This window comes from Nipponia nippon, unplaced genomic scaffold (assembly GCF_047370975.1).
Source record: "Nipponia nippon isolate SJK-2023a ecotype South Korea unplaced genomic scaffold, ASM4737097v1 scaffold_2, whole genome shotgun sequence".
Classification (NCBI taxonomy): Eukaryota; Metazoa; Chordata; class Aves; order Pelecaniformes; family Threskiornithidae; genus Nipponia; species Nipponia nippon.
Window position 1 is genome coordinate 126,888,864 of NW_028262336.1, and position 27,561 is coordinate 126,916,424.

Consider the following 27,561-nt stretch of genomic DNA (forward strand, 5'->3'; position numbering starts at 1 on the left):
CATGCAGCTCCGTATGAGGTCCTCATTTTTACCATTATATTATTTTTTTCTTATACTTGCTGGACACTCCTCATGTGAGACATTTGAAGATCATTTGCTTTTATCAGTCTCAGAGCAAGTGATCAGTCACTACAGTATCTTTTCTGTCTAATAATGTTAGATCTTTGCTCTTGAGATCTTTGTTCCAAAGATTATGAAATGCAAAGCGTAATTGAAACAAAAACAATAAAATGAAATCCCTCTTTTCCCTCTGAATTTTCATCATGTGAAACCTCACAGGCCTAACTTAAACCGTTTCCAGGATTTGGACCTGTTCCTAGATGGTTCGGAACCAAACTCAGGAGACTTTTTGGTTTTAGCTCCCAGCAAAAACTTCTAAAACCTATCTTCTTCCCACTGCAGAAAATAAGAGTCTGCTGCAGGAATTAAACACTACTTGTTAGGTTAAAGATCTAGTGGTATCCAACCCTTCTTCTCTCATCCTTTTACAGCAGTGCCTTCAACTTCTCATCACTCAACTCTCTTTGGTGCTCACTGCACTCCTGTCCAGGTCAACACCACAGCACCTTTGCAAGGAGTTTTCTGCTCAGCCTCTGCAACTGCAGATAGAAAAGAACTTTTTAGGATGGGTTATAAAGAGTCCAAGCAGTAAAAACATGAAGTGTGCTCAATGGTGACACACCAGCCAAGCTCTAATGGAGCCATGCAGAGCACACATAAAGTGAGATTTCTGCAGAGGTTTTTCATCTAGGCAAATTTAGGCAGATTTATAAAGAGGGGAAAACAGTCATAACTCTACCGTCAGGATAGTCCCATCCAAACTGAATTTATCATTTACTCCAAAGTGGGATTACCTACCTAGCTAAGTAATTTTAGCAGGTTATTTTAACAAGTAGTACACTTCTTCCTCTCTCATTCTCCAAAACCGCTGAATGCCTTCAGCTTGTAGTGAAAGGGAATAAACAAATACATTAGCTCTAGGATCGGGAAAAAATCAGATTAAATGGTTAAAAGTTTGGCACGGTTGTAAGAACTAAAGACAGGGCATTAAAATGGAGAATTTCAAGTATCCTTGCCTATAAATAGCTCTTCTGTAGTATATAAATACTAATATAGTGTATAAATACCAAAATACGCACACACACAAGCATGCTCATACATACACACACATGTTGTGTGCCCCTCCCCGAATACACACTTTAAAAGACTGAAATTAAAAAAAATGTTTGTAAATGAAAAATTTATTTAAGATCCTTTTGAAGGACTTTTCCTTACCACCTTTTTTTCTTTTTCCATTTGGTCCTGTAAGTCTGTTGCTTGTTAGCAAAACAATCCTAGAAAAGATGTTAAGTTCACCATGAAACGATTCTTTAGTTCAAAGGCATTTCTGAACGACATTTCCCCAGCGCAGGGCTCGCGATGACGTGGTGCGCTCTACGTGCTGTAGAGCACATGCATCTACCCTCATGCATCACGCGGTCAACCAGGTGTTGCAAGGATGCACACCTCTTTGCCATCATGTTGTAACCCTTTAGGACAGGATAAGTCTGTGTTGTTTGCACAGTTTCACAAACAAACCTGTCTTGCAAAGCTGAGAGCCTGAAGAAATTCAAACTATGTGGCAGGATTGCACAACGCACGTATAAATAGAGAGGGCCTTAAAACAGGGCTCAGGAAGACTGAATTGTGTTCCTGGTATAATCAGTCCTGCTGAGTGACCTTGACAGTCACTTCAGTCCCTTGTACTTCAGTTTCCTAAGCTGTAAAATGTGGCTTACATTTCTGACTGCTTCTCAGTAAAGATTTTTGAGCTCTGCAGGTAAAAAGCCCCCAGAACTTGATAAGCTAAGCAGCCTCCCTCACACTGCTGCTTACTGTGGAAATTACTCTACTATTTTCTTGGATGGGGGGAAAAAGGATGGAAATCTCGGCAAGAGGTCATCAGATGAGAAAATCAAACCCTAGTGAGCAGACTGGGAGCTTAGTGTTCATCCTCCCTAAGTTTTATCGCCTATATAAGAAACGCCTGCCTCTGTGCTGGGCTCTCTGTAGTCACTGGGGAGAAACAAGTGTTTCCAGAGCATGCTTCAGCTCATCGGTGTGGGCATCTAACGCACACGGAGGGATTTATGCCATGGGACAGTCTTTTTCTCTGCTGACTACAGAGAGAATTGAAGGTATCTCTGTTATAGATGAATTGTAACCGGATGAGATGAATCCCACCCAAAATGACTACAGCAGAGAAATTAGGTGTTCTCCAAATATTTTCTAACATAGGAATTGCCTTCCCTTTCCAGCCAGCTTTGACTGCTTACCAGTCTGAGGTCTCAGTATTGCTGAAAGCCAGCTGCTTCGTCCCGCTGGGTGTTAGGAACTTTAACCCCACATGCAATTTAGGTAACTCCAAATCTTGGTCTTACAAAGCAAAGGCTTTGAGAGACTCAGAGGGCAGGGTGGGGTTTACAACCAACAAAGCAGGAAAATCTCATTGCCTCCCTGAAGCTCACCATTCCCTCGATCCAGTTAGTGAGGCTGGGAGACAGCAGCCCATTGAGTGGTCACCACCGTCCTGGTACCGAACTGGGACGGTTCACTCCAGGTGGGAAGACACCAAGTGGGAGTGGAAAAATAAACTGAAGGCAAAGGGAAAAAGCTGTTTAATTAGCCTCTTTCCAGGCTGTGTTGCTTTGTCTTTCCAGTGCATTTGAATGTGTGGCTGTTTGCCTTGCAGAGGGATGCCCTGGCTTGTGTAACGGCAATGGCAGATGTACTCTGGACATGAACGGCTGGCACTGTGTCTGCCAGCTGGGCTGGAGAGGAGCGGGCTGCGATACTTCCATGGAGACGGCATGCGGCGATGGGAAAGACAACGACGGAGGTAGGACATGAGCACATGTGGTATGTCAGGCTTCGCAGAGCCTATAAACCTTGCACAGTGAACAGTCAGCTGGGCTTGATTCTGCAGGGCAGATTGTTTTTTGACAGCTGGTGGAGAACAGACAGCGAAGTCTGCCAGGCTGACTCAGCCAGAGTGGATTTGAATTCAAATGAAATGGATTTGGACTTGCGGTGCCAGGGCTGAAGAGGGAGGTTTATTTATCCTCAAATCAAGTCCATATACCAGAGAGCAGGCAGAGACTATGCACTCGTCCTATCACTCCACCCCAGCCGGGTGGCTCAGCGGTGACACGATGGGACCACCTCAGACAGCAAACGCCCCGACTGTTCGAACTTTGGCCTCACTGCCTGAGGTTTTCATCAAGGCTCTCTGGTAGGTCACTACTGACTTGGGATGGATGCTTTGCAGAAACTTTGAGGCTTCGGTGACTGATCCTCATGCCCACAAGCCATCCAATCCCTCTCAAACCATGTTTTATTGATTACAGTTCCATATGTAATGATGTCAGGCATGTGAATAATAGCCCTGCGTAATGCAAACTTAATATTCAGAGTTATCTCATTACAAAGGAAACCCTGGTGCAGTGTGAAGGTTTGAATTAGAGGGCAGGAGATGAGATATTAAATTTAAGGCATAAGGGAGACTGCATAATTTGTTTTGTTGTCACTCAGCAAAAGGCTTTGTAAACCACAAGTCTGGGCCAGGACCCAGACTGTGAAGTGGAGACTGCATTTTGCAAGCCTCTGTTTTATCATATTCACAAGAACAGTACAGTTACAAAAAAATAAAAATAGCCAAGCCAAGACTGTGATTATCTGCTTCACAGCAACTGGGATTCTGATTGAATATTTAAAATACTTCTGCACATCTGGCATGGCAAATGGACCAAATTATCCCTTTAGAAAAGATGGAAAAAATTGGAAATCATACAAAGAGTACACACTATAAAACAAAGGTCGCTTTTTGCCTCACATGAAACTGAATATCACTGCACTCGTCTTTCCTATTTACAGCTGACACAGGGCAGCAATAAAGTTCATCACATCAGAAGTGTAAAAATATGTTAAATAGAGCCAAGGATAATCCCAGTTTCCATGGAAAAAATAACCAACAAAAACCCTGTGAAGTTTTTAGAAAGAGAGAGGAAGAAGGAGTAATCCAGCCTAACATACAAGGTAGACCACATCTGTATAACATCAAAAAGAGCATGACCAGGTTCTGAGCAGGTTGGTGGAACACCATCTCCTCATGTCTCCTGGTTCAAGGTGCTAACCGTGTAACTGGGTTACCCTCACCTTGAAACGAGCTGTTTGTTACCTTGCTAGCCTGCAGGACAGCAGATGTAGACAGGAGAGACAAAAGGCATCGACATGTTTACAAGTTAGTGCACATCAACTGCTAACTTGCATTTGGTGAACTTGTGTGGAGCAGTGCTGTACACAGCTAGAGCAGATCAACTGTTAGGTTGTGACATATTGCCATATGACAGCTTATTCATGTGTCAGAGCCCACAAATGAGTGTTGACTTCACTCTTGGTACACTAAAAAAATACATGTACATGGTGTGCATTACAGTTTACAGATAATCCATGTCATACGCTGTGCTATTCCTTTGGTTTTGCTACATTACTGCTAAAGACTCTCCTCAGCTGGAAAGTGGAATAGGTATACATTTACCTTTTTGAGTTCATTTTTATACATGTTTATGGATCATTTGTGCTGTATTCATGGGCTCAAATCTAGAATTTCAACCTCTGAGATGCAGGGGCATCAGCAGTGGTGAGGCACTCTACTTTGAAGCCTGAGTTCCTTGTTTAGCACAGGGATTTGAATATGGTTACATGAACTGGTAAAGGCTAATTCTGGACCTGTTTCCTAGTTGTTACGCTGATCCCTATAGCAAGACGGCTGGAGACATTTGAAGAACATCTGTAGAGTAATTTAGGTTGGAAGGGACCTCCAGCAGTTGTCTAGTTCAACCCTCTCCTCAAAGCAGATTACATCAGGTTGCTCAGGAGTCTGTCCAGTCACTCTTGAACACCTCCAAGGACAGAGATTCCACCTCTCTGGGCAACCTGCTCCAGCATATGACCATCCTTACAGTAAACGTTTTTCTCCTAATATCTAATCATAATTTTCCATGTTCCAACTTAATGTCTGTTGCCTTTTGTCCAGCACCATCTGAGACATCCTAGAGTACCCCAGCTGGCTTCTGGCTTCCCCTTCACAGTAACTTGGATCTCTAGTAGAGGATATATATTTGTTTCATGTGTCACAGCTGCCTTTGGATTTCTCAGATATCCAAAGGCAAGTCAAATGACACTAGGCACCTGTGTTTAGGAAGCAGAATGAAGCCCATATTCGATGCAGCCACTTTGTCACCACAAACATCATACCTTGGGAAACTGCTGTGCTTTGAACAGCACTGAAGAGATGTAGGCCTGAAAAACCTGTTGAAGAGCATGTAGTATGTGTGTGAACACTATGGCTTCTCCCTTTTTTGGAGTCCTAGCAGTTCCTGGAGTGATGCATGCTCAGGGCTGGAGAAAGGTGGTTTATTTGACTGTTCATAGAATCATAGAATCATGGAATCATAGAATGCTTTGGGATGGAAGGGACCTTTAAAGGCCATCTAGTCCATCCCCCCTTGCAATTGGCAGGGACATCTACAACCAGATCAGGGCGCTCAGAGCCCCATCCATCCTGGCCTTCAATGTTTCCAAAGATGGGGCATCTACCACCTCTCTGGGCAACCTGTGCCAGTGTTTCACCACCCTCATTGTAAAACATTTCTTCCTTATATCTAGTCTGAATCTCCCCTCTTTTAGTTTAAAACTGTTACCCTTGTCCTATCGCTATTGGCCCTGCTAAAAAGTCTGTCCCCACTTTTCTTATAAGCCCCCTTTAAGTATTGAAAGGCCGCAACAAGGTCTCCCCGCAGCCTTCTCTTCTCCAGGCTGAACAACCCCAGCTCTCTCAGCCTGTCCTCACAGCAGAGGTGCTCCATCCCTCTGATCATTTTTGTGGCCTCCTCTGGACCCTCTCCAACAGGTCCATGTCCATGTCCTTCCCGTCCTCCCCAGAGCTGGACACAGCTGTTTGCCGTAAAGGATTTCAGGACTATTGCTGAATTTGTCTTCATATGCACATGAATGTAGGCAATGGAGTCCTTTCATGAAGCTTTAGGAGTCAAACATCTGAGTGGGTACCATCAGCGGGGAGAAATAGATTTAGGGCATCATCTTTCGGAGCTATGTCAGATATCACCTCGTAGGTGCCTACTTTTGGTTGGTGACCACTGCCCGTCGAGTCACTTTCTGCTCAGAGCAGCATCTCTTGAAGCTGAGACACCATGCTACGGGGGGGGGCTTCACCCTGCCTGAGCTCATCAGAAGCTGATTCCCACACTGTGCTATCGTGTGTCTGCTAATCAAGGTCCCTGCAGCCGGAAATTCCTCGGGATAATGGGAGCTGAAGTCAGAATCTTTTTCATCAGATCCCAGACTAATCATACCCTGAGGGAGACGGGTACCAAATTACAGGGCGTGTTTGCCTCTTAAATCTGGAGGCTGTTCAGATAAACAATAACAAGCTAAGCAGAAGTCACTCAGAGAGAAACTCGATGAAATGTAATCTCGGTTCAGGTTAGAAAAAAGGTGTCTTGGAGAGCAGTCCCCCCTCCACACACAAGTGTCATTTGTCAAAGCTGGCACTTAGGTTTCACACCCAGGACTGCTTTATTTACACTTTTAAACAAAACACAGAGCCTGTCAACTTGAAAGGAGTTGTAGCAAGTAACTGAGAGCAGGCTATCATCCAGTATCAGTCAAGGGAAAACCGTGCAGTGACAGAGCTTTAACAATCTGGGTAAAAGGCTAGGATTTTGCACATTTGACCTAAGAGGCTACCTGTATTACAACAAATGGGAGGCGTTTCCTTAAAACAAGCTGAGAAAAGTGGTTCTTGCCTCTCTTTGGCAGAAAATAACCTCTCTAATTCATGGCTGCAAACACTCACTACCTGAGAGTAGTCATGTCTCACCCCACATTGAGTGCTCTGTCATGTGCTCGAAGAATAAGAAGTCTGAAGGTTTAAAAGATCAAGGAAATTATCTTCTGTGACAAGTCCTAGAAGTGGAGTTAATGGCATTTGACAAAGCATTGAGAACAGGCTGATATGCCATAGGCTAAATACGGGCTCCGTTGCATTTGTAGACTCCTCCATCAGGAGCAGAGTGTACAGGAAAAATGGAGGGGAAGAGGAGAGGATATTCTTCACAATCTCACAGATATGCTATTGGGCAGCAAAGCTGCGTTAACCATCTTTGTTCTGGAGAAATCATCTAACTGTAGGACTCCCTCCATCTTGAGCACCAAAGAGTTGGCCAATTCACCCTGTCATTGTCTGGATACACCCCACTGTCTGAAACCATGAGACGATTATAGATATTAAACTAAATTGCTCTTTTGGTCTAAAAGTTCTGTCTGATCAACACAGTAACTTCACTTGAGGGCCTTTGTTAGTTTTGGGCTTTTCCAGAGTAGCGAAGTCTTCCAGATAGGGTAAAGCTTGCTGGTTCTCCGGGAAGTGGAACTGACCGCATCCTTCTTTTCCTGCTTTGAACAATTCCAGTTGCTAAACAGCTGCTGAGCTCTGCCCAAAGTGACTCTACTTTACTTGGGAAAGGCAAGAGTTTTTCTCAGACGAAAAATATGTCTGGAATATAAATGTTCCTAGTATTAGATAACCCTTTATATTCATTAGAGGTTGATGTTCAGTTGTCTGCTGTTCTCTGCTGCCTCTTCCCAATTTAAACACTTCCAAAGGCTTGTGTTAGTGATTACTGCAGGGTAATTTAAATAGATAGATAGACAGATGAAAAAAGAGACAGGTAGATAGATAATCTTCCCAGTCAAATAATGCTGGCCTATCCTAACGTATATTGCACACCATTGCATAGAAATATAGCAACTTCATTTTTCTTACATGTCACCCAGTCAACAACCTTCCTTTGAGAGTGAAGAAAATAAACCATCCTCTTCTCTTTTTCTGGAAGAATTGTAGTAGCGAAGCTTCTGCCCCTTGGTTTATGTCTCATTTGTGACAGCTACATGCAATGCATTTAGCCTAGCATGAACAGGGTTCCAGTATACATGTGGCCCCGTTTTGCCTTTGCAACTTCAGCTCCACCAGATGCTGCCCAAGAGCTCCCAGGGGAGCAATCCTTATGCTATCCTTCCCTCTGTCCTCCTGGGCCAGAGCAACTAAAAGTTGCCTTGGTCTTCAAACCCCCCAGCAGTGAGCGGGTCAGTGCCACCAAGCTGCTGCACACGGGATTTTTGCCTTTCCATGCAGCCTTGAGTATTAGTTATTGCTGCCACTAGAAACCAACTCTCACTTCAGGGACGATGTAATTCAGGAATGAGTTATCTGAGGCAAACCAATGCTGTTTGTTTAACTGTACCATAGCCCCTTGGTGCAACCCCACAGAGTAATGCTTCGTGTCTTGCTTGCCCCGTTCAAGGGTCAGGTAGTGCTTGTAGTAAGGTGGAGACTTGTCTAATGCTTTGGGACAGCAGCATTTCAAATTATTTGGCAAGAGAAATTTTGGCTCTGCACACGGGCCTTCTTAACACCCATGTGTCCACCATCTGTCCACCACATACCAAATAACGCGTTAGGGAACTGGCAAGAGCCTGCATTGCTCTTTGCCAGTACGTAGGGTTACACCTGAAGGTAGCGGCAGCGTTGTAAAGGGAATTGTAAAGAATCCAGGAGAACCCCAGAACACAAACCTTTGTCTTTGCAAACACTCGAGCTGCCAACAAGGTGGTGGGGTGCTTTCAGGTTATTTTTTCTTTTTGCACACTGTTATGAACCTTTACTTCATGCCTGCAAGGCTTTTATAGCACAAGAAGATTGTCTCCTGGGCATGGTGTGGGAGCTGTCTGCTTCCTCGAAACCATAAAAAATGATGCATTAATGTGCTAGCTACATTTATGAAGGGAAGTGTTGAGATCTGAACACACCTGGGAAAACAGCCATCATAAATTAGCATTTACCATCACAGACAGATCCAGTCAAACAATAGGGTCATCTTGGAGGAACCAGAAAGCACTGCTAAAAAGATGAGAAAGTCTGCTGTACCTGAAAAGATTGGCTGGCTGGTATAATGTGTTATAAAACACCCAGCTTCTCTTCCTCTGTTTTATGATGACTGTTAATCAACCTTTCTTCAAGTAAGAGAACAAAATGACCAGTTCACATTTTCAGGTTTCAGCTCTTTACTGATTCTGTGTTGGGCAGTAACACCTCAGTATCACCCGCTGCCGGTTGTTAGCGCTGGGGCTGCCGGGAGGGCGATGTGAACCCAGGCATTACAGCATCCAGAAGCAGGTGTTGGTTGTGCCATTACTGAGGATGATGTGTTGTGAACCGAGGGTCTAGCAGTAGCTGTGGGTTGTCTTGACAGGTTGGGAGAGTTCCTGGTACTTTTGACTAGTCCTTAATGAAATGTCTTTGATTAATAGATTTGGAAAGAAACCATGAAAGTGTCCTCTGTGTTGAAAGAAACATACCATTATCTGCTGAAATGAGGGAAGTTACTGATGGGAAGGAGGCACTGCTGGTATATAAGATGTAACAAAAGGTGACATGAACCATCTTCAGAAAAGACAGGCTTGGACACGCATTTCACAAAGTATTTCTGCACTTGAAAAGGTGCTTGAACAGAGTTTGGGCACCAATGCTCAAAGGAGAAATTCAGGAAAGCTCTGCCAGACCTGCTTTAGCACCTGAGGCAAACTCTTGCCTCCTCTTTAGGGCCGAAAACCCACTTAAAAACCTAAGGTTTTTCCCTGAGTGTGCCCAGGGTGCATAGAGCGCGTGGCCACTTTTCTCTTGACCAGGATTTGAGAAACATGCCTATATCTGAGTTGTCTGACATTACTTTCATAGAATCATAGAATCATAGAATCGTTAAGGTTGGAAAAGACCCTTAAGATCATCGAGTCCAACCGTTAACCCAGCACTGCCAAGTCTACCACTAAAGCATGTCCTCAGGCACCACGTCTACCCCTCTTTTAAATACCTCCAGGGATGGAGACTCAACCACTTCCCTGGGCAGCCTGTGCCAGTGCCTGACTGCCCTTTCGGTGAAGAAGTTTTTCCTAATACCCAACCTAAACCTCCCCTGGCGCAGCTTGAGGCCGTTTCCTCTCATCCTATCACTTGTTACTTGGGAGAAGAGACCGACCCCCACCTCGCTACAGCCTCCTTTCCAAGCTGTGCTCAGATGATTGCTTTAATTGCCTTGGATTCAGCCAACAGAATAAGTGCGGGTGAACTTTTCAGCAGTAGCTTAACACTTGCAGCACTTGCCAGGAAAGAGAGAGACCTTGGTGACAAGGATATCTCAGCTGCTGAGGGTGTGAACCCATTGCTCCCACAAAAAATTTCTAAGCTCTGAGTCCCTTTTTCTCAGAGGAACCACTTTTGAAAGGTTTCGGGTATGGTATTGCATGACCATTGATCAGGTTAAGCAACCCATACTTACTGCACTGTCTGCCTGTCAGTCTCTCCGCTGCTGGGACGGGCCCTCACGTACATGTCTTGCTCAGCTTCATGAATATCACTCCAAACATAGATTGCCTGGTTTCTGTGCTGCTTTGCTGGTCGTGCAATGTGTAAGTCCCTTTGTTAAAAGCCTGCCTGGAGAAAGGAAGAAACCCATGAAGCCAGCTGCATCAACTGCATCCTCCAGAGCAATGATGAGTTGGGCGATGCTGTGAACTTGTGGACTCTAAACACATTGTTATAGCTCTGGTTTATGCCCAGCTAGTGGTGATTATCATGTGTTTTCTGTCATTTCCTCCTTCCTCTTCCCTTCTTTTTCTTCTCAGATGTTTTGTTAAACAAGAATGTAGCTGTGGACTAGGATGGACCTTTTGCAGAGTATTTCTGTAGTGACTAGCACTGCAGAGCTCTGCTTCTGCACTAGAGCCCAAGGAGTGCTGTAATTCAACGACATGATTACTATTACATATGACTATATTATTGTGAACTTGCAAACATGTGGTGAGCACTTAGAGAAAGATGTGAGGGCAATTCCTTTCACAGGCAGCCAGCAACCTAATTTAGTCAGGATATAACCAGGGAGAACCTTACTCAGGCAAAATCCAAACAGAGCAGGTGGGATAGAAAGAGCGAAGAGAACATTAATAGCTAACATAATCACAGGGGGCTGACAGTAACATTGCTATTGTTCCTTACGTATGTGTTTTGTTTCCCTTTGATTCCTTACAGTGGGGCCAAAAGCTACAACTCTTTTGTTGAATAGGTAAAATTGTTCTCTGCAAAGCACTGGAGTAAAACCTATTTATTCCCCAAATCCAACTGAAGTAAATTGAGTGTCGGTCCTCAACTCAGGGCAGAACATCATTACTGCTGTAAAGTTTCATCAGCACAAACATTCACATGAACAATAACTTGTGTTTTGTGCAGAAGTACTGAGCCATTCCTTTAGTCTTGGTGTTACCTGAGTTTAGATGAGAGCTGGAAGGGTAAAATCTGACGTGCTCAAGGGTAAGAGTAACACTTTGATAGCTTTATCTCTGAGCATCTGTATTTTAAGCCTCCCCATCCAAACTCTCCCAGTAATATGTCCAAAAGCATCACAGGACAAGACAGACAGTGTCCCCACAAAAAGTGATAATGTTGCTTGGTGAATGGCACAGAAAGGAAAGATAATAACTGGATGAGGTGGGAGACGCAATTATTTGTATAATCAGTGCATTTTATGCTTTTGTTGGCAATGAAATTTACTCCTGAAAGACCATGGGTTTTTATTGTTATTTTTCTTTCTAGTTTTGCTTTGCCTAGTACAGTCTCTCCCAGAGGCTCTTCCCGCTGCAGTCAGTGGCAAAAGGTCTCATGGTCTTCAGCAGGAGCAATCCTTGAGTTTGTCACGTATGCTCTCCCAGATTTACCCTAATAAGGTGGCTCCTTAGGCTCACCTCCTCCTGGCTGCCAGTGTGGCCGGGGCTCCTGATGTGCATCACGGTCCCCAGGATGCTCTCTGCCTGCAAACAGGTCCGTCCCTACCTGTGGCCTGCCTGTTCCAGCCCGACACTTGACATGCAGCACCTGTCAGAGTCTGCTTAAACACATAATAACACCTCTGGCTGAAGGTTATTTGCATTCGGTTGTTGATGTTAGCATGACGGATTTTTGTTGCAGCATCCATAACTCTGTAGAAATGCTCAATTATTCAATCTCAGCGAGCTAAGACACTGCCCATTAAATCAGCCAACGCAATTGTGGGGCCATGAAAAGTCACAGCTAATTTGAAATTTTATTAGCTCTCGGCTGATCTTGTTTACTGCAGAAGCAGTCTCTCAAAACCAGCCCTTTGCTTCTGTACAAAACTCGAATCCTTGACACCTTGTTGGCGCTGCATCGTGGTGGGTGAGGGACTTGGAAGCTAGACTGCATGAGGCTTGACAGAAGAATGCGGCTGCTGTGGGATTTGTGAGCACTTTGCAGCCAGCGAGGGCAGCAGCAACCCAAGGAATGGAGGGACAGTAGCCCCATTGCTGCCAAAGAGTAATTATTTTGCAGGATATTAGTGGCTGTGAACATGACAATTAGTTTTTGTTCTGGGGAGGGAATATGTCACGCTCATCTCATCGTAGTTTAGAAGTAAGCCAAAAGATCTGCCTCTCCTAATAAGCAGTGGTGTTCAATAGGCACGCAGTTTTTCCTATCAGTTAGTGGCTGGTTGTGTGCCTTAGGATCTTAATCCATTCCTAGCAAAGGAGGCTTTCAGGGAAGCCAGAGAGTCTGGACGTGAAGGCTTACAGGCAAGGAAGACAGTCACAAAACTCCTTTAGTTACTCAGCGCCTGCCCCGTCTTGCATGCTTGAGAGGGAAGGAGCGTGTCCCATTTAGCCAACCGCCTGGCAGCTGTGGTGCTTACCATATCATCTTTGTTTCTATCATACCACACCTGGAACAGGTTCAGTTTGTTTGTTTTTTTTTTTCTTGAGAAGAAAATTACTTTCGGCTTGGATCCTGCAACTCCTTGTGTGGTAAATACCAGAGAGCATGAGACAGTGCTCCTCCAGCCCACCTGAAGCTCCGATGTGCAGAGAAAGTGAGACACAGCGCTGAGTCCTCCACATTGACTCCTGTAGCTCCAGATTTTCAGAACTTCTGGTTGGTTTGGGTGGCTGTATTTTTTTGCATGCTATTTAAACATCATAAAGGGCAAAATTTTCAGAAAGTGATGGGTCGCAAGCAGTGTTTGAAAGCCAAGTAATTTTAGGTCATCTTAAGTTTCGTGTCCAGGTGATTGTTTGTGGAAGGCGGTTATGATATTGCGTATCTGAATATGAGCCGGCGGTGTGCCCAGATGGCCAAGAAGGCCAATGGCATCCTGGCTTGTATCAGGAATAGTGTGGCCAGCAGGAGCAGGGAGGTGACAGTGCCCCTGTGCTGGGCACTGGTGAGGCCGCCCCTCGAATGCTGTGCTCAGCGCTGGGCCCCTCACCCCAAGGCGGCCATGGAGGGGCTGGAGCGTGGCCAGAGCAGGGCAGCGAGGCTGGGGCAGGGGCTGGAGCCCAAGGCTGGGGAGGAGCGGCTGGGGGAGCTGGGGGGGCTCAGCCTGGAGAAGAGGAGGCTGAGGGGAGCCCTCATCGCTCTCTGCAACTGCCTGAAAGGAGGCTGGAGCCGGGGGGGGTCGGTCTCTTCTCCCCAGTAATAAGCGACGGGACGAGAAGGAACGGCCTCAAGCTGCGCCAGGACAGGTTTAGGTTGGATGTTAGGAAAAAATTCTTCCCTGAAAGGGCTGTCAGGCATTGGAACAGGCTGCCCAAGGAAGTGGTTGAGTCCCCATCCCTGGAGGTATTTAAAAGCTGTGTAGACGTGGTGCTCGAGGACATGGTTTAGTGATGGACTTGGCAGTGATAGGTTAACAGTTGGACTCGATGATCTTAAGGATCTTTTCCAACCTTAACGATTCTGTGATTCTATGATCTCGTGAAACTCCTGAATAAGGTCAGCATTCAGATCTATTGTCATTATCTAATGTAGCTGTCCCAATTACTACGGTAAGTGTTTAAAGTCAGTTAACACCAGGTGTTTTCCAGCTGGTATTAAGCAAGTGTCATGCTTGCTAGACCAAGGTTCTGCTCCAAGAAGGCACAGGTGACAGCTTTAGAGTTTAGTCCCTTCCATGAAGCAACGCTTGCATGGAGAACAGGCTGAAAAGACATTGCAGATACAAATCTTTAATGAGAATTGTGGCTATTTCATTGGGTTGTGCTGGCACTTCAGATGTTTTGTGAACAGAAAATAAAAAGAGAGTCTCTGCTCCCAAAGAGTTTACGGTCTAAGGTAGCATTTGGAAGAGCTCACTCTGGGATTGCTGGATATTCAATCTTTAAAATGAGATAGAGCACCTTTCAAAAAACAGTGTTCCACCTCCACCTACAAGAAATGAGCTAGATGCAGTAATCCCAAAGTAAAACTTGCTGTCTGGTGATATACAGAGTGCGGATTATCTGATCAAAGTGGACTTGGTCCCCTAAAAAATAATGTTAGCTGAATATATTGGAGCTGCTTTATCATAAATGGCAGAAAAGGAACATTTTTTTGCTGAGTCCTGTTGATTCTCCTTCATGTCTGTCCCTCTCTGAAGGGAACGAGACGGAACTTACAAGGTGACCTCCAGAGGTCCCATCCAATCTTACTTAGTCTATGATTACATGATTCTTAGTGAAAGATGCAACCCATTGATAGTATTATTTACCAGATGTGGCAGTATCTTGCCAATAGCTCCCTTTTCACAGAGGCAGGGATTTGATTCACCCCCTGGTAACTCTGAGATCACAAAAGGTATTTATTTCATGGCTTTACACAAAGGAGGGCTGGCAAAAGAGTTTTATTTTTGGCAGGACTGCCAGCCTAGGTGTTAGAGCACCTGTGTCTATATAGGATGCATAAAATGTCTCAAAGATGTAAAAACTTGTATTATGTAGAAATACTGAGGAACACAAGAGGTGGCGTAAAATCTGACTCAGTGACAGATCTCCGAATTAATTTGTTAATTGAAAGGCATCCCTGATTGAAGCTTTTTCTAGAAAGGTCCCGTGGGACTGGTTGTTGGATCCAACCCTATTCAGCATTTTCATCATTGTCTTAGAATGTAGTTTAAATCTCTCCTGGTAAAATCTTCAGGTCACCTAAAGCTTGGTATGGTGGTAAATAGTGTACCCAGATCATTTTGATACAGAGTGATCTGACTTATATCGCTACAAGGTCACAATCAAACAAAAAGTGTCTTAATGCAGCAAAATGCAAGATAATACCCCTGGGAACAAAGAAAGCATGTTATACTTACGGGCTGGGAGACTCTTGAAAAGCAATGACTCAGAACAGGATTTAGAGGTCACTGGAGATAATCGTCTCAACATGAGTTCTCAGTGCAAGGCTATTGCTAAAAGGCTACCGTGAACCTTAGAAGCATAAAAAGCCAAAAGTTGGGAAGTGGTGTCTCTTCTGTACCCAATATTGCTGCCACAATTCTGTGTCCAGTGTTGGTGCCCACATGTAACAAAAGATGTGAAATTACTGGAAAGAGATCAAAGGATGCCACACACAAAAAAAAAAAATCCAGCAGCTGGAAAACAAACGTTACGATGGGAAGTTTAATCTTCCTCAGCTGTTCAGAGAAAAGGTTTGGAATGGATTGTTGCTCTGTGTGGAGGGACTTGCACATGGAAAAGACATCAGAGCGTGCAGGGCAGAAGGAAATATTGGTAACCTTGCAGAAAAAGGCAAAACAAGTTCCAGTGTCGGGATATTGGAGTTAGACAAATTCAGCCTTGAAATAAGATGCAGTTTCCTAGCAGCAATTAAGCATTTGAATAGCTTACCGGAGGAAGTGGTGGTCTCACTGTAATCAACTGTCTTTGATATATGAGATATCTTTCTAAAAGACAGGCTTTAATCCAGTTCTGGGGGAAAAAAATGAGCAGCGTATGTATATAAGAGGTCAGACAAGCTGATCATACTAGCTTCTTTGACCTTAAAGCATATGAATTACTGTAATCCCTCTGCGCAGGACTTTGAACCTTGCTTGGAGAGAATTCAGCAACACATTTGTTCTCTGCTGTGCCATGGTCATATTACACCTATATGCAGAATATGGGAGCTGCTATTTTTTTAAACCAAGAGCTGTATAAACATGGCCATAGCTGAGAACTTACTGTGCTGTGTATCTGTGCTCTGGGAGCTACCGGAGTTAGGAATCCATGCACGGATCACGGGTCTCTGCTGCTGCAAAACTTGGGGTGCAGAAGCCACTAGGTCCCACGTTCACTTCCTTCTGTTACTTCTCTCTGAAAATTTTGCAGAGAGTTCTAAGGAAAAATCACCTTTATGATTTATAAATTTCAAAGGTGTTTTGTATTATTACTTCATATTGTTTTGTGAGACCATACCTTGCTATATTTTCCTTTGCTGCTGGTGCTGGCTTCCCACATTTGTTTTTATCTATTTGTACCATTAAAGCGTGAGTTTTATTTCACTCTGATTTTATTTTCTATTAATCCATGCAGGTCCCTGAATGCCTTGCTCTTCATGGGTAGGGACCTTCTTGCAAATGTCACTTTATCCTCACTCTTCTGATGGATCCAGTGAGAGATCTGAGAAGTCATAGCTGTGTACAATTTCATTATAACTCCTTGCAATTCACTGTAGGGCACCACTTGGATCACTTGTGGACCATACAATAAAGAAAAAAAAAAACAAAAGAAAACAATATTCACATGGAGATATCACTATTTATGATCTGGTTTGTAGCTTAACTCTCGCTGTTCTCTGTGGCTCAGACAAAAAAGTCCTTTACATTTTCTAAGTGAAAGAAATGCTTTGTCCTGAGACTGCTGTTGATATTGGAAGGAGTTGAGTGGCTAAACACCATTTCAGCTCTTGAGGACCTTAATGACTTTAAGATGTCAGTGACAAACCTCTCTGGTGTAATTACCCCCAACTTATTCCATACAGGCCTGAAACACGTTAGTTGAAAGGCTTATCTGCAGATGAGGCCTCAGCATTCCCACCTGTACAAAACATTGTCCTGTGCATCTGTTTTTCAAACATTCATCTACTGTTTCCTGCGAAAACAACATTTCCTTGCTATCTTGCAGCTTCAGGTCCCAAAACACATTTCTGATGCCTGGAATAAAGACAGGGTAATGAAGAGGTATGGTACAGCGGGTTTGCCGTCCTCTCAGCAGAGTGTCTGTAGCCTTAGAAAACATTACTAATGTGTGGGAGAAAATGACAACATTTTATCTTGCTTGAAACTGTAGTCGATATAGTAACAAGGCTGGTTTGTTGCTTCTTTTCCGTCTCTTTTTTCCTATGAGGTAGCTATGGATAAGCATATTACATCTATGCAGGTCTTTATTCTGTGAATGGTCTCTCAAACTCCATCTGAGATTTGACCTTCCAGAATCCTACTGGCCTAATCGTCTGCAGCAAGTCATTTTTTTAATGGGCAAATAAAACGTAATTAGTTCTTTTTCATTATCACTAGTCATCAAGAGAAAAGGCAGATGGGTAGGTTTTGTGCCCGAGCTGATAAATTTTTGTGGCAATTTTGCAAGGAGTTATAAAGATGTAGAGATATCAGAACAGAGAGAGGTAAGGATAATGGATGAGATTTTCAAAAGCACTTTTGCTAATCTAACACTGCTCCCGTTATCATTAATGGCAGGTGCAGGGCACTTGTGAAAATGACTCGTTGTGTGTGTGTGTGTACACATCTACATGGAGCAGATATTCATTCCACTTTGACCCACACGTAGACTGGAAGCTCTGGGAATGCTGAACAGGCTTTTTGTTCAGTTTTCCATGTATGGGTAACCGCGTGAAATGATGTGGCTAGTGATGTTTTATGGCATTAAAATCTTCCAAGAATGGAACAGGTATAACTCAACAGAATCCAAGTGCATAACTTAAGCCATCCTAAGTGGTAGAGCAATAATAACAGATCAGATTCTCATCCTATTTATATTACAGTAAATTCAAAGTAATGCCAATAACATTAGTGAAAGAACATCTAATTCATACTGGTATAACTGGGATGAAACTGAAGCTCACAATCTGTAATAATGACAAAGTGTCTTGTTTTAATTTACTGTTTCTTTGAAATAAAAAATACATTATCCTGGCAACTCCAAATCTCATCCCACTTCAGGAGACCTACCTCTCAGGGCAGTGTTGCTCTCCACGCACATTCATTTCTTGCCTCTATGCTGAAATCGTTAGTCGGTAGCTGTAAAGGTGGTTTCCCTGATACATAGAGTTCCCAGCAGCTACACTGAGACCAACCACTCATTTCATGTAGGTCTTTTAACAGCCATCACATGGCAAGAATTTTCATTCACTATCAAACTGTCTTGCTTGAACTGATGAGTCGGAAGCGAAGGGCTCTATATCCCATTACCCCAGAACATAAACATCCAGTTCCCTTATCTGATTTAAAGAGCCATCTCTACTACATGCTAACAACTTTTATTTCTAAATGTGATGCTTCATCAAACCTTTTCTGAGCTTTTGTTGTATTTCCTTTCCTGTCACCGCTTTTTACTAAGCTGTTTGCAATGAACAGTGGCATCTCAAAGTGAGCTGGGGAATGCTGCTGTGGCGGTGGGAGGGGACGTAGTACTGTCTGTGCCTTTGATGACTTGACAGATATGCAAACCCTCATTTTACTAGAGTACGCTTGGCAAGCTTTTCTCATGTGTGTCCACTGCTATTATTGTTGTTATTATTAATTTAGTGGTGCTGAAAATACAAGATTTGTATCCTGAGAGTTTGAGGTCATCCATTACTCAGTGTCTGCATGGAATAAATGTGACAAAGGCCAAAAGAGACCGAACCTTCCCAGCAAAATCTCCCTTACTTTCTCATCTATCTAGCCAGAATCTTTAGTGGGCTGCATGTATGGATCCCTCTGTAGCCATGGTAGATACCATGGCTTTATTCACTATTTAGTCCTGCTGAAAGCAACTCTGATAGCTTTGGTGTGATGCAATGTGCCTGTGATTTGCACAGGGAACAGGACCACTGAACAAAAGTCATTGGTATATTCACAGGAAAAAAAACACCTTTTGGAGCTCTGGAGTTATCTGAGCGACTGAGATGTAAAATGGCATATCCTAGAATTAACCTCAAAGATGCTTTTTTGGGGGTCTAACCTCATGTGTGTGTGTGTGTTTTCATATATTACATATTAATGCATATTAATGTTACATATTAATGCATATTTGGGGCTTTAAGGGAACATGCCTTACTCTATGTAGGTGTAAATTCACATTTCTCTGTTGAGTGCATTGGAAAGAGTTCTTGCACCCTGAAGTCTACAACACTCCATGTTACCATTGCTCTAAAATCTTCCTTACCCCTCTGCAGATGGCCTGGTGGATTGCATGGACCCAGACTGCTGCTTGCAGCCACTGTGCCACGTCAATGCGCTGTGCCTGGGCTCCCCAGACCCCCTGGATATCATCCAGGAGACGCAAGCTCCCATCTCCCAGCAGAGCTTGCATTCGTTCTACGATCGGATCAAGTTCCTGATCGGCAAGGACAGCACTCATGTCATCCCTGGAGATAATCCTTTTGAAGGAGGGTGAGTGAATTTTGGTTTTGATTCAGTAAGAGGTAAAGCGTAAGCCACTTGGCCATTTTAAGACATGGTAGGACAGCAAGATGCAGAACACAGAAGCAGTCTAAGGGAAGTAGATATCTGAAGAATTTTGTGGCTGATGTAATTCTGCTGACTGTCTCCTCATCCGCCGTGTCCTGCCAGCCAGTAAGACAAGATGCTTCTCTCCCAACTCAAAGGGGCAGTTGCATCTTTCCTGCCTTCTCTTATTTCAAGGAGTGAAAGCCATTCGTTCAGCAGGGCTCTTCTAGTTCAAGTGACTGACATTATCCAGAAGTATCTCGTAAACAGCAATGGCAGACCTTTTTCCATTGACAGAGCCAAAAAAGAGAGAAACTAGAATAGTATTTACAGTCTATAGTCTGACTATTAGAGACCTCAAAAGAACTGCATTCAGCTCTGGGGCCTCCAGCATAAGAAGGACATGGACCTGTTAAAGCGAGTCCAGAGGAGGGCCACGAAGATTATCAGAGGGCTGGAGCACCTCTCCTATGAAGACAGACTGAGAGAGTTGGGGTTGTTCAGCCTGGAGAAGGCTCTGGGGAGATGTTACAGCAGCCTTCCAGTACCTGGAAGGGGCCAACAAGAAAGCTGGAAAGAGGCTTTTTACAAGGGCCTGTAGTGATAGGACAAGGGGTAAGGGCTTTAAACTGAAAGAGGGCAGATTCAGATTAGACGTAAGGAAGAAATTCTTCACTCTGAGGGTGGTGAGGCACTGGCACAGGTTGCCCAGAGAAGCTGTGGATGCCCCATCCCTGGAAGTGTTCAAGGCCAGGTTGGACAGGGCTTTGAGCAACCTGGTCTAGTGGAAGGTGTCCCTGCCCATGGCAGGGCGTTGGAACTAGATGACCTTTAAGGTCCCTTCCAACCCAAACCATTCTGTGATTCTATAACTGAAGAAACTCTTACAGTCTAGGGGGGGCTATTCAAGTGATTTCCAATATAAACAATCAACTTGAATACAGATTGGTTTTAATAGTGAGACATTCTTTATCACTGCAGTCTTCATCAAGAAACAGGAACTGGTAAAGAAATCTTACACAGTTCAATGCTGTGACTGCATCTCAGCCATTTGTTTAAGTACGTGCCTGGCTGTCAGGGGAGGTCGTCCCTTTAAAATCATGTGCTTACAGCAGGACACTGTAATACATACCCTGGGGTGTCAGATTCTTAGACCGTTCAGTGTCTGCCCTGAATGTTGTCTTTCAGAAGTGGTGACCCTGAGCCAGGAGGTGGTTCTCAACACTTAGGTTTGGACTCCGTTGAATTCCACCCAGTCATTAACTGCTTACTTTCAGTTTTCCCACACACAGCAGTGAATAGGTTGGCACTGAAAATATACAATTCTCGTGTTTCTGCGGGTATTTATTTCAGCACTTGCATCTCAGCAGGCCTCTCAGGCCCTTCTGGGTCCGACCTAATGCTCTTCCATGAAGGGACATCGCCAGCATCCCTCGGGTACCACATCCCATGTACCGCTGTCTCCGGTGGTCTACAGGCTGACCTCAGACATGAACCACTTAGTAGCATACCAGTGTCAGGGAGTTGGCCTGATGCGATATTTTCCCTGATTTGTCTTGCTGCCAAGCCCTTCAGAGTCCAAGAAAGCTGACAACGGTGATTCACACTAAGGCCAAACACTCATTATGTCACAAACTGTTGTACTTCGTCAGCATTCTGAATATTGCAAGTTCTGGATACTGAACAGTCCAAGCTCTGGGCTAAATGTTAGCACAGTGAATTCTCTGCTTTCAGTTGTTGTGATTTGTTGCTGTAAAATCAGGCCTTGGAATATAAAATAGATTATACTCATAATTTCATTTTTCTGATATCTTTAGGGTTGCAATTCCTCAGCTGAGCTCAGACTCAGAAGCCTTTCCACAGAGGACTCTGGTATCGGGTCCATGTGTATCTGTTCTGATAGGTAGAGGGTTTTGGTAGACACATGTCCATGTTTAATGAACTTTTCCATACAACTAAAGAACTGTAGTAGTCTTCATACATGTGTGGTAAAAAAAATTTGCAACTTCTCTTTAAAGGCTGCTTGCATTCAGCTGCACACAGAGGTGGGGGGAAATAATAGGAATTTCTCATTTATGCAGTGAATTTGTTCCTGGGAATGCCAGCAGCGGAGCAGCAGAAGGACTGTGTCATTTAGGGCCACATAAACTCCTACAAGAGTTACATGTGTTTCACAGATCTGATGGTAGATCTCTCTGTAACCATCTGTAGACGTCCTGCTAAAGGAAGATTCGGGATTCAAAAGGAGCACCTGCTAGCAGGAATGTTTATCTGGCGTATAGATTACTAGAGTGAGGGAATGAAAAGATTCAAATCAATAGGAAGGGTTTTAATGATTGCTTTTCATTAACTAATAAATGGGGCTCTTTGTTCCATTTAAGTTAACACAAAGAATTATACAGAGATAGCGATGATTTATGAGGTTGCCATTTTTAAAATATCAGCATAGGATGTGTATTACTAAATACGGTCTACAAATATGTCACCTCAAGCTGTGGTTTTATTGCATCTCTCAAGTTAAATATCTTGACTCATCACAGGAGTGATTGCAAGTAACAGCGAAGGACCTCAACAGAAGGTATATTTTCCCCTGAGACAGCACCACAGCACACAGTCCAGGCTTATCGGTCTGTCGGGTTGCTAAAAATGCCATTACTCTTTTGGGACCTTAAAAGACATCATGCATTCCTGTTAGTTCTTAAAGATCCTATAGATTGGGATAAACTCAACCATTACAAGTGTTTTCTGCTTACTTGGCTTCCCTTTGTAGTTTCAATTGTCTGTTTTCACCACCTAGAAGGCTGAAGCTTTAAGCAGCTGTCTCTTGTCACCCTGGAAATTGCAGTGGTCAGATAGTGACTGCTCCATGAAGGAGCACGGGCTGGGACCGTTTGGGACCCACGTACTCTGGGCAAGTGAGACTGACTGTATTTGTACACGCGGATATGCCCTTTCTTCAGTAGCGTTCTCACTGTTGAATCTCCTCCAGTTGCTTTCACAACAGACAGGTGATAATATCCCTCTTGTCCAACAGGAGGGAGGGCAGGAAATCTTTTTGTTCCGATGGAGGGCTCCAGCATCCCGCCTTAGCTCAATCCTCTCCCTTCTGTTGCTGCCGCTGTGATTCATGAAGTTGTCTCCTTGCTGTAGATCAGGACTGTAGATTGCTGGGCATGGGAAGTCCTACACCTGTCTGTCACAGCACCATCATCCTCATGGGGTAGGACTGGAGTTGGATCCATGCCACTTGCTGTGAGCAGTCCGTTAAACAGGCAACACCGAGGTGATGTGGAGCTCTGTGTCCTGCATGTCTGATGTCCTGCAGAGACACCTGTGGCACAGGCACACTCATCATCCAGGTCAGCCACCACAGCCCACTCCTTGAGGCTTTACCAGGTCATGGCTGGCTGATTCCCACCCCTGGGGGAACCACAGCACGTTTGCATTCCTCTATGGCCCACGCAGAAGGAGACGACTGAATACCTATGCAATATATTTCTTGGGTTTCAGAAATGCAGCTTAGCTACCCTTTAGAGAGAACAGCAGTGCAGATCACCTAATGGATACAAATAAATGAATGCTTCGTGACAGCTAGCCTTTGAGTGAATTTATTATTGAATTACACTCCAGCTTTTTAAGAACAAGCTGAGCTGACAAGCTCTCTCACCACTGCAGAAGAAAAAGAAAGACAATGATAAATTACCCTGATGGATAAAGGTAAAGACCTTGTCTCCTCCAAAATACCAGCAATTATATATTATTCATGTTTGGGAAGAAAAAATAATCATTGCCCATATTGAAATGAGTGTTTATGATGATAAAGCAAGTAGCTAAATTAAATTCTGAATGCACAGAATGTCTTTTCACATCATTTTGATGAACTGATAACAAGTACTCTTCTGCTACTTGATCGTTCTTGTATTGATTTTGAAACCACTTACTCTTGCTGTTTGCTTTGTATTTTTAAGCCATTCTTAGTTGTCCATCACCATAAGGAGCAGCACAAGATGCAGTGGTGTCAAGCTGTTGACTTTCAAGTAGGACACCTGATATATTTGTTCTCTCTTGCGGGACAGTGTCAGAAAATTGCAAGAACAGGCTAAAGTCCTGATCCGTGGAGTCTTTTATGTTAAATGTTGGCATGGGATTGAAGTACCTCAGAAAACCATGTGCAGAACTGGCATTTTTTGTAAATAATATTTGAAAATAAATCAGGTGATTTTTAAGTAGGTGTGTTTTACATGGGCAGCTAGAAATAACTAGCTGAGTTATAAAGACACATCAGAGAGCAGGACCTGGTATCAGATGCAAGTGTCCCTTATTGCCCTCAGGTCAATAGTCTAAGTACAAAAAGTAGTAAGTTTTCATGGTTTAAAATTCTGATCAGAATTAAATTTGCACATTTCTTTTTCCACTCCTGAGTGACAAGGTATCTGTAAACACATCACTCCACCTCCCTGTGTCCCCACTGTGTGCCAGGCTGTACAACCTACCTTACTGATCCAGGATCAAAATGGCTTTCAAAACATCTCAGTAGTGCCTCTGGTTCAGTTCTGAGGGATTTCAAAGAATATTGTGATGATATCTTAGTATCCTTGAAGGAAGATGTTCAAAGCACCTTCTCTTTTCCTTTCACCCATTTCTTCCCACATCTGGAGGGCTTCATCCCAGCAGATCTTCCTGAGCTTCCTTCACAGGGAAACCAAAGTGCTCTGTCTTTTCTGTACTTTTCCCTCAAGAAAAGTGTGATTTTGATACAACAAAGTAAGAAGCGCTTCTTTTCTAGCCAAAGTTAGAAGTCAAAAAACCCAAATTCATCAGGTGTGGCTTTCTGCTGATGATTTCTTCCGAGATGGCTGGTCCAGCCCATGGCTCTGGCCCGGCTCCAGCAGGATGCGGCTCCGTTGGGCTGGCAGCGAAATGCCGTGGGTCGGATGCACCCGCTGAACCGCAGGCACCCTGGAGGCGACGCAGGAGCTCGTGGAGCACAGCAGCTCCGCGGGTTGGGACAGCTTTGAAAGATAAACGCTGCATCTGTTTAAAACTGTGTCGTAGATATTAGACACCATCCAGCGTTCCTGAGAGTGAGCACTCGTGGCACAGCACGCTACCTACATTAATAAGAACGAGGTCATATTTTTCCATATTTTAAACCAAGCTAACACAGCACCTCTTCACGCCCTCTCCTTCCCAGCGTTACTGTCTTCCAAAGGCATCGTTCTGCTTTTGTTGCTTTCTGCTTAAATGAACTACTTATTAGCTACAAATCATAGCTTTTTGAAATGTAGGAGAATAACAAGGAATTTTCAAAGACTTCGTGGGTTTTATTTTGGTAATTATTCCTTTTAAGCACAGGAAAGCGTGCTTTTGAAACTTACCTTTTCAGTGTATACATATATATATACACACCTTTTCAATGTTTGCCTTTTTCTTTTGATTTTAAATTATATAGTATGGCATTATTTCAGTGTAAAGTGATTTTCAGTTGAACGTGGCATTATTTCCATATAATAAACTAACGCAATATATGCAGCTTACTTCCACTTTGTGGAATTTGTACCACAGGACTCTATGAAAGCAAAGTTCCTCTCCATTTTTATGTTTATTTCCATAACACAGATAGTGTAATCATAAGGTAATTATATTCCCCTTTCACAAGTACAGTCCTGTGTACAGTCATTAGAGAAACTGGGGTGCAGTTTTTAACAAATATTAAAAATCATTGGATATTTATTACCAAGCACAAAGTCTTGAGTAGGATCTTCCTAGCATGATTTGGGCACGCTTCCAGGATCAGGCAAGGCAGCTGATATAAATGCTGCACCATCCTCTACCCAGGATTAAAAGGTCTCAGGTGACACCTGTGTACCTAGGAGCTCTTGGAGCGCGCAGAAAGCAAAACTCAAGCCTTCAAAACTCCCAAGCAGAAAAACAAAACTCCTAATGAGCTAAGCACCTCCCGGATTACACAGGTGCTGATGTGCACGTTTGGTTTTGGGAAGCTAAACTACGGTATAGACGCTGGTGCATTCTCTTGGATCTGGCACGTAGATATTTGACTAGTATTTATTCAATATTCAAGGTACGTTCCTCTGAAAAAAGAGCAGCCCACGTGCCCATTGTTTTACATTACTCGTTGATAGACAGGTCTGGCGTGATAACTATGAGCTGAGTCAGTAGCTCCATTCAGTATAATAACATCACTAGAAACTGCACGTCCCGTTCAATGGAGAGATTTGATTATTTCATTACTACGTAAGGCTTCTTCAAATTAAATACCGACTCACTGTTGTCATGATTCTCGTGTGGGACCCTGGCGCGTTCATTCTGCAAAACGCTGGAGCTTTCTGCCCCAAGCTCTTTGCTGCCTTGCCTCTGGAGAGGTTTGCTGACCCCAGACCAGACTGGAGAGCTTGAGCACCCCTCGGCCAGCTTAGTGTAAAATCTCCTTCCCCACTTAAAACTGGGGGGAAAAATGGTGTGAGCTGTTCCCATTGGCTTTGCGCTGATGGGGTAAAGTTCTGCCTTGCCAGATCAGCTTTGGAGCAGTCGTCTCTAGCTGTTGGATGCTAACAACTGAGTCCACGTACAGTTTTCAACCATTTCAATATATCAAGAAGAGCCTGTCCTTTGAGTATGACATTTACTTGCTAAATTGGTTAAAACCTCCCACATAAAAAAGAATTTTTAAAATCCCAGTCATAAAATCTTATATATTTTATTGAACCATTTTTTTTTCCTAATTCCTTTGGATCATTACAAAGCTATCAGACAGCTTATATGTAGTTAAAGATCATCAAAAAGAGAGCTCATTTTATAATTAACCTGGAAATAATGTATTTTTCCTTCTGTTCTACTCAATTTTGCTTTCATGGTGCCTCAAATTCAATGGAAGGAATTGCTTTTATTTTGGGTCTTCTGCAGAACTGTATATGTTGCCACAGCTGACAAAATAAACACCAGACGTAAAATGCTGTAATAATACAGAACTGGTAAGTTCTGCAGACATTTTTTGTGAAGACTTGACATGAATACATTATTCATCTCTGAAAGTTATTGCACCATAAAGTCTTTACCTCTCATAGAAATAATGGTTATAGGATCACTTCTGAAAAATTATGAAATGAGCATAATTCAGTATTAGGTGGAAAAATTATCTTGCACCTTACGAGCTACTGAATGCCTGACTTGGATTTTACAGACCTAAAAATATAGGAGTGTGATTCTGTTTCTTTGAGATCTCATACAAAGCAAGAGAGTGTTTCTTTGGTTATACTGGAGTAAAGGAGAGAATCATCAACTTTTAAAGCATTACTTAGTCATCCACGTTGTGAATAAAAGGATTCTTCACTGAAACTTTGCAGTAAAGCACAGCTCAACTTTATTATGCATTGCATTTCCTATAAAATTCTGTTCTAAAATGCTTTCAGTTAAATAGTATAATTGGAGCCAGTTTTATATTTTCAGAGACCAGCATCAGTGTCTTTTGCTCTTTATTTCTTATTTGCTGAGCAGCCTTCCTGTATCCCTTATCCTCCCACCTTCCCATTATAGCTCAACTGAGAAATCTTGGGATGCAAAAATAGTGAGTCAATGAGGCATAGAGACCCAAGATGTTTTGGATGGCAGAAGTGGCATCTCTTTCCAACAGTGGCCAGATTGCTTGGCAGATCAGAGAGGAAGATTGTGCTTTCAGAAAGAGAAAAAAGACACACACTGAGTAGGTGAATAAGGTTCAAATCCTGGGAGAAGTTTTCAAAGCACTAAGGGCCTGAGTCTTTCAGGAATGGAGCCAGAAGGGAATTGATTTGAGAGCAACGATCATGGGTTTTCTAGAAGTGGTAGGTAGTCCTCAAATGATTTTGTTACTAAACTCTTGAGGAATAAATGCCTTCTTTTCCTTTTG

At 43.4% G+C, this 27,561-nt stretch overlaps 1 protein-coding gene across 6 annotated transcripts in view; it reads left to right on the top strand.

Moving 5' to 3' along the window:
- The window catches only part of TENM4 (teneurin transmembrane protein 4), a 615,630-nt gene that overhangs the window by 495,531 nt on the left and 92,538 nt on the right, over nt 1-27,561 (top strand). For all 6 annotated transcript variants that reach the window (XM_087756918.1, XM_087756912.1, XM_087756914.1 and 3 more), the window contains 2 exons: nt 2,732-2,878; nt 19,382-19,598. In XM_087756918.1, coding sequence (XP_087613044.1) covers nt 2,732-2,878; nt 19,382-19,598 — 364 coding nt within the window. The remainder of the gene's footprint in view (nt 1-2,731; nt 2,879-19,381; nt 19,599-27,561) is intronic.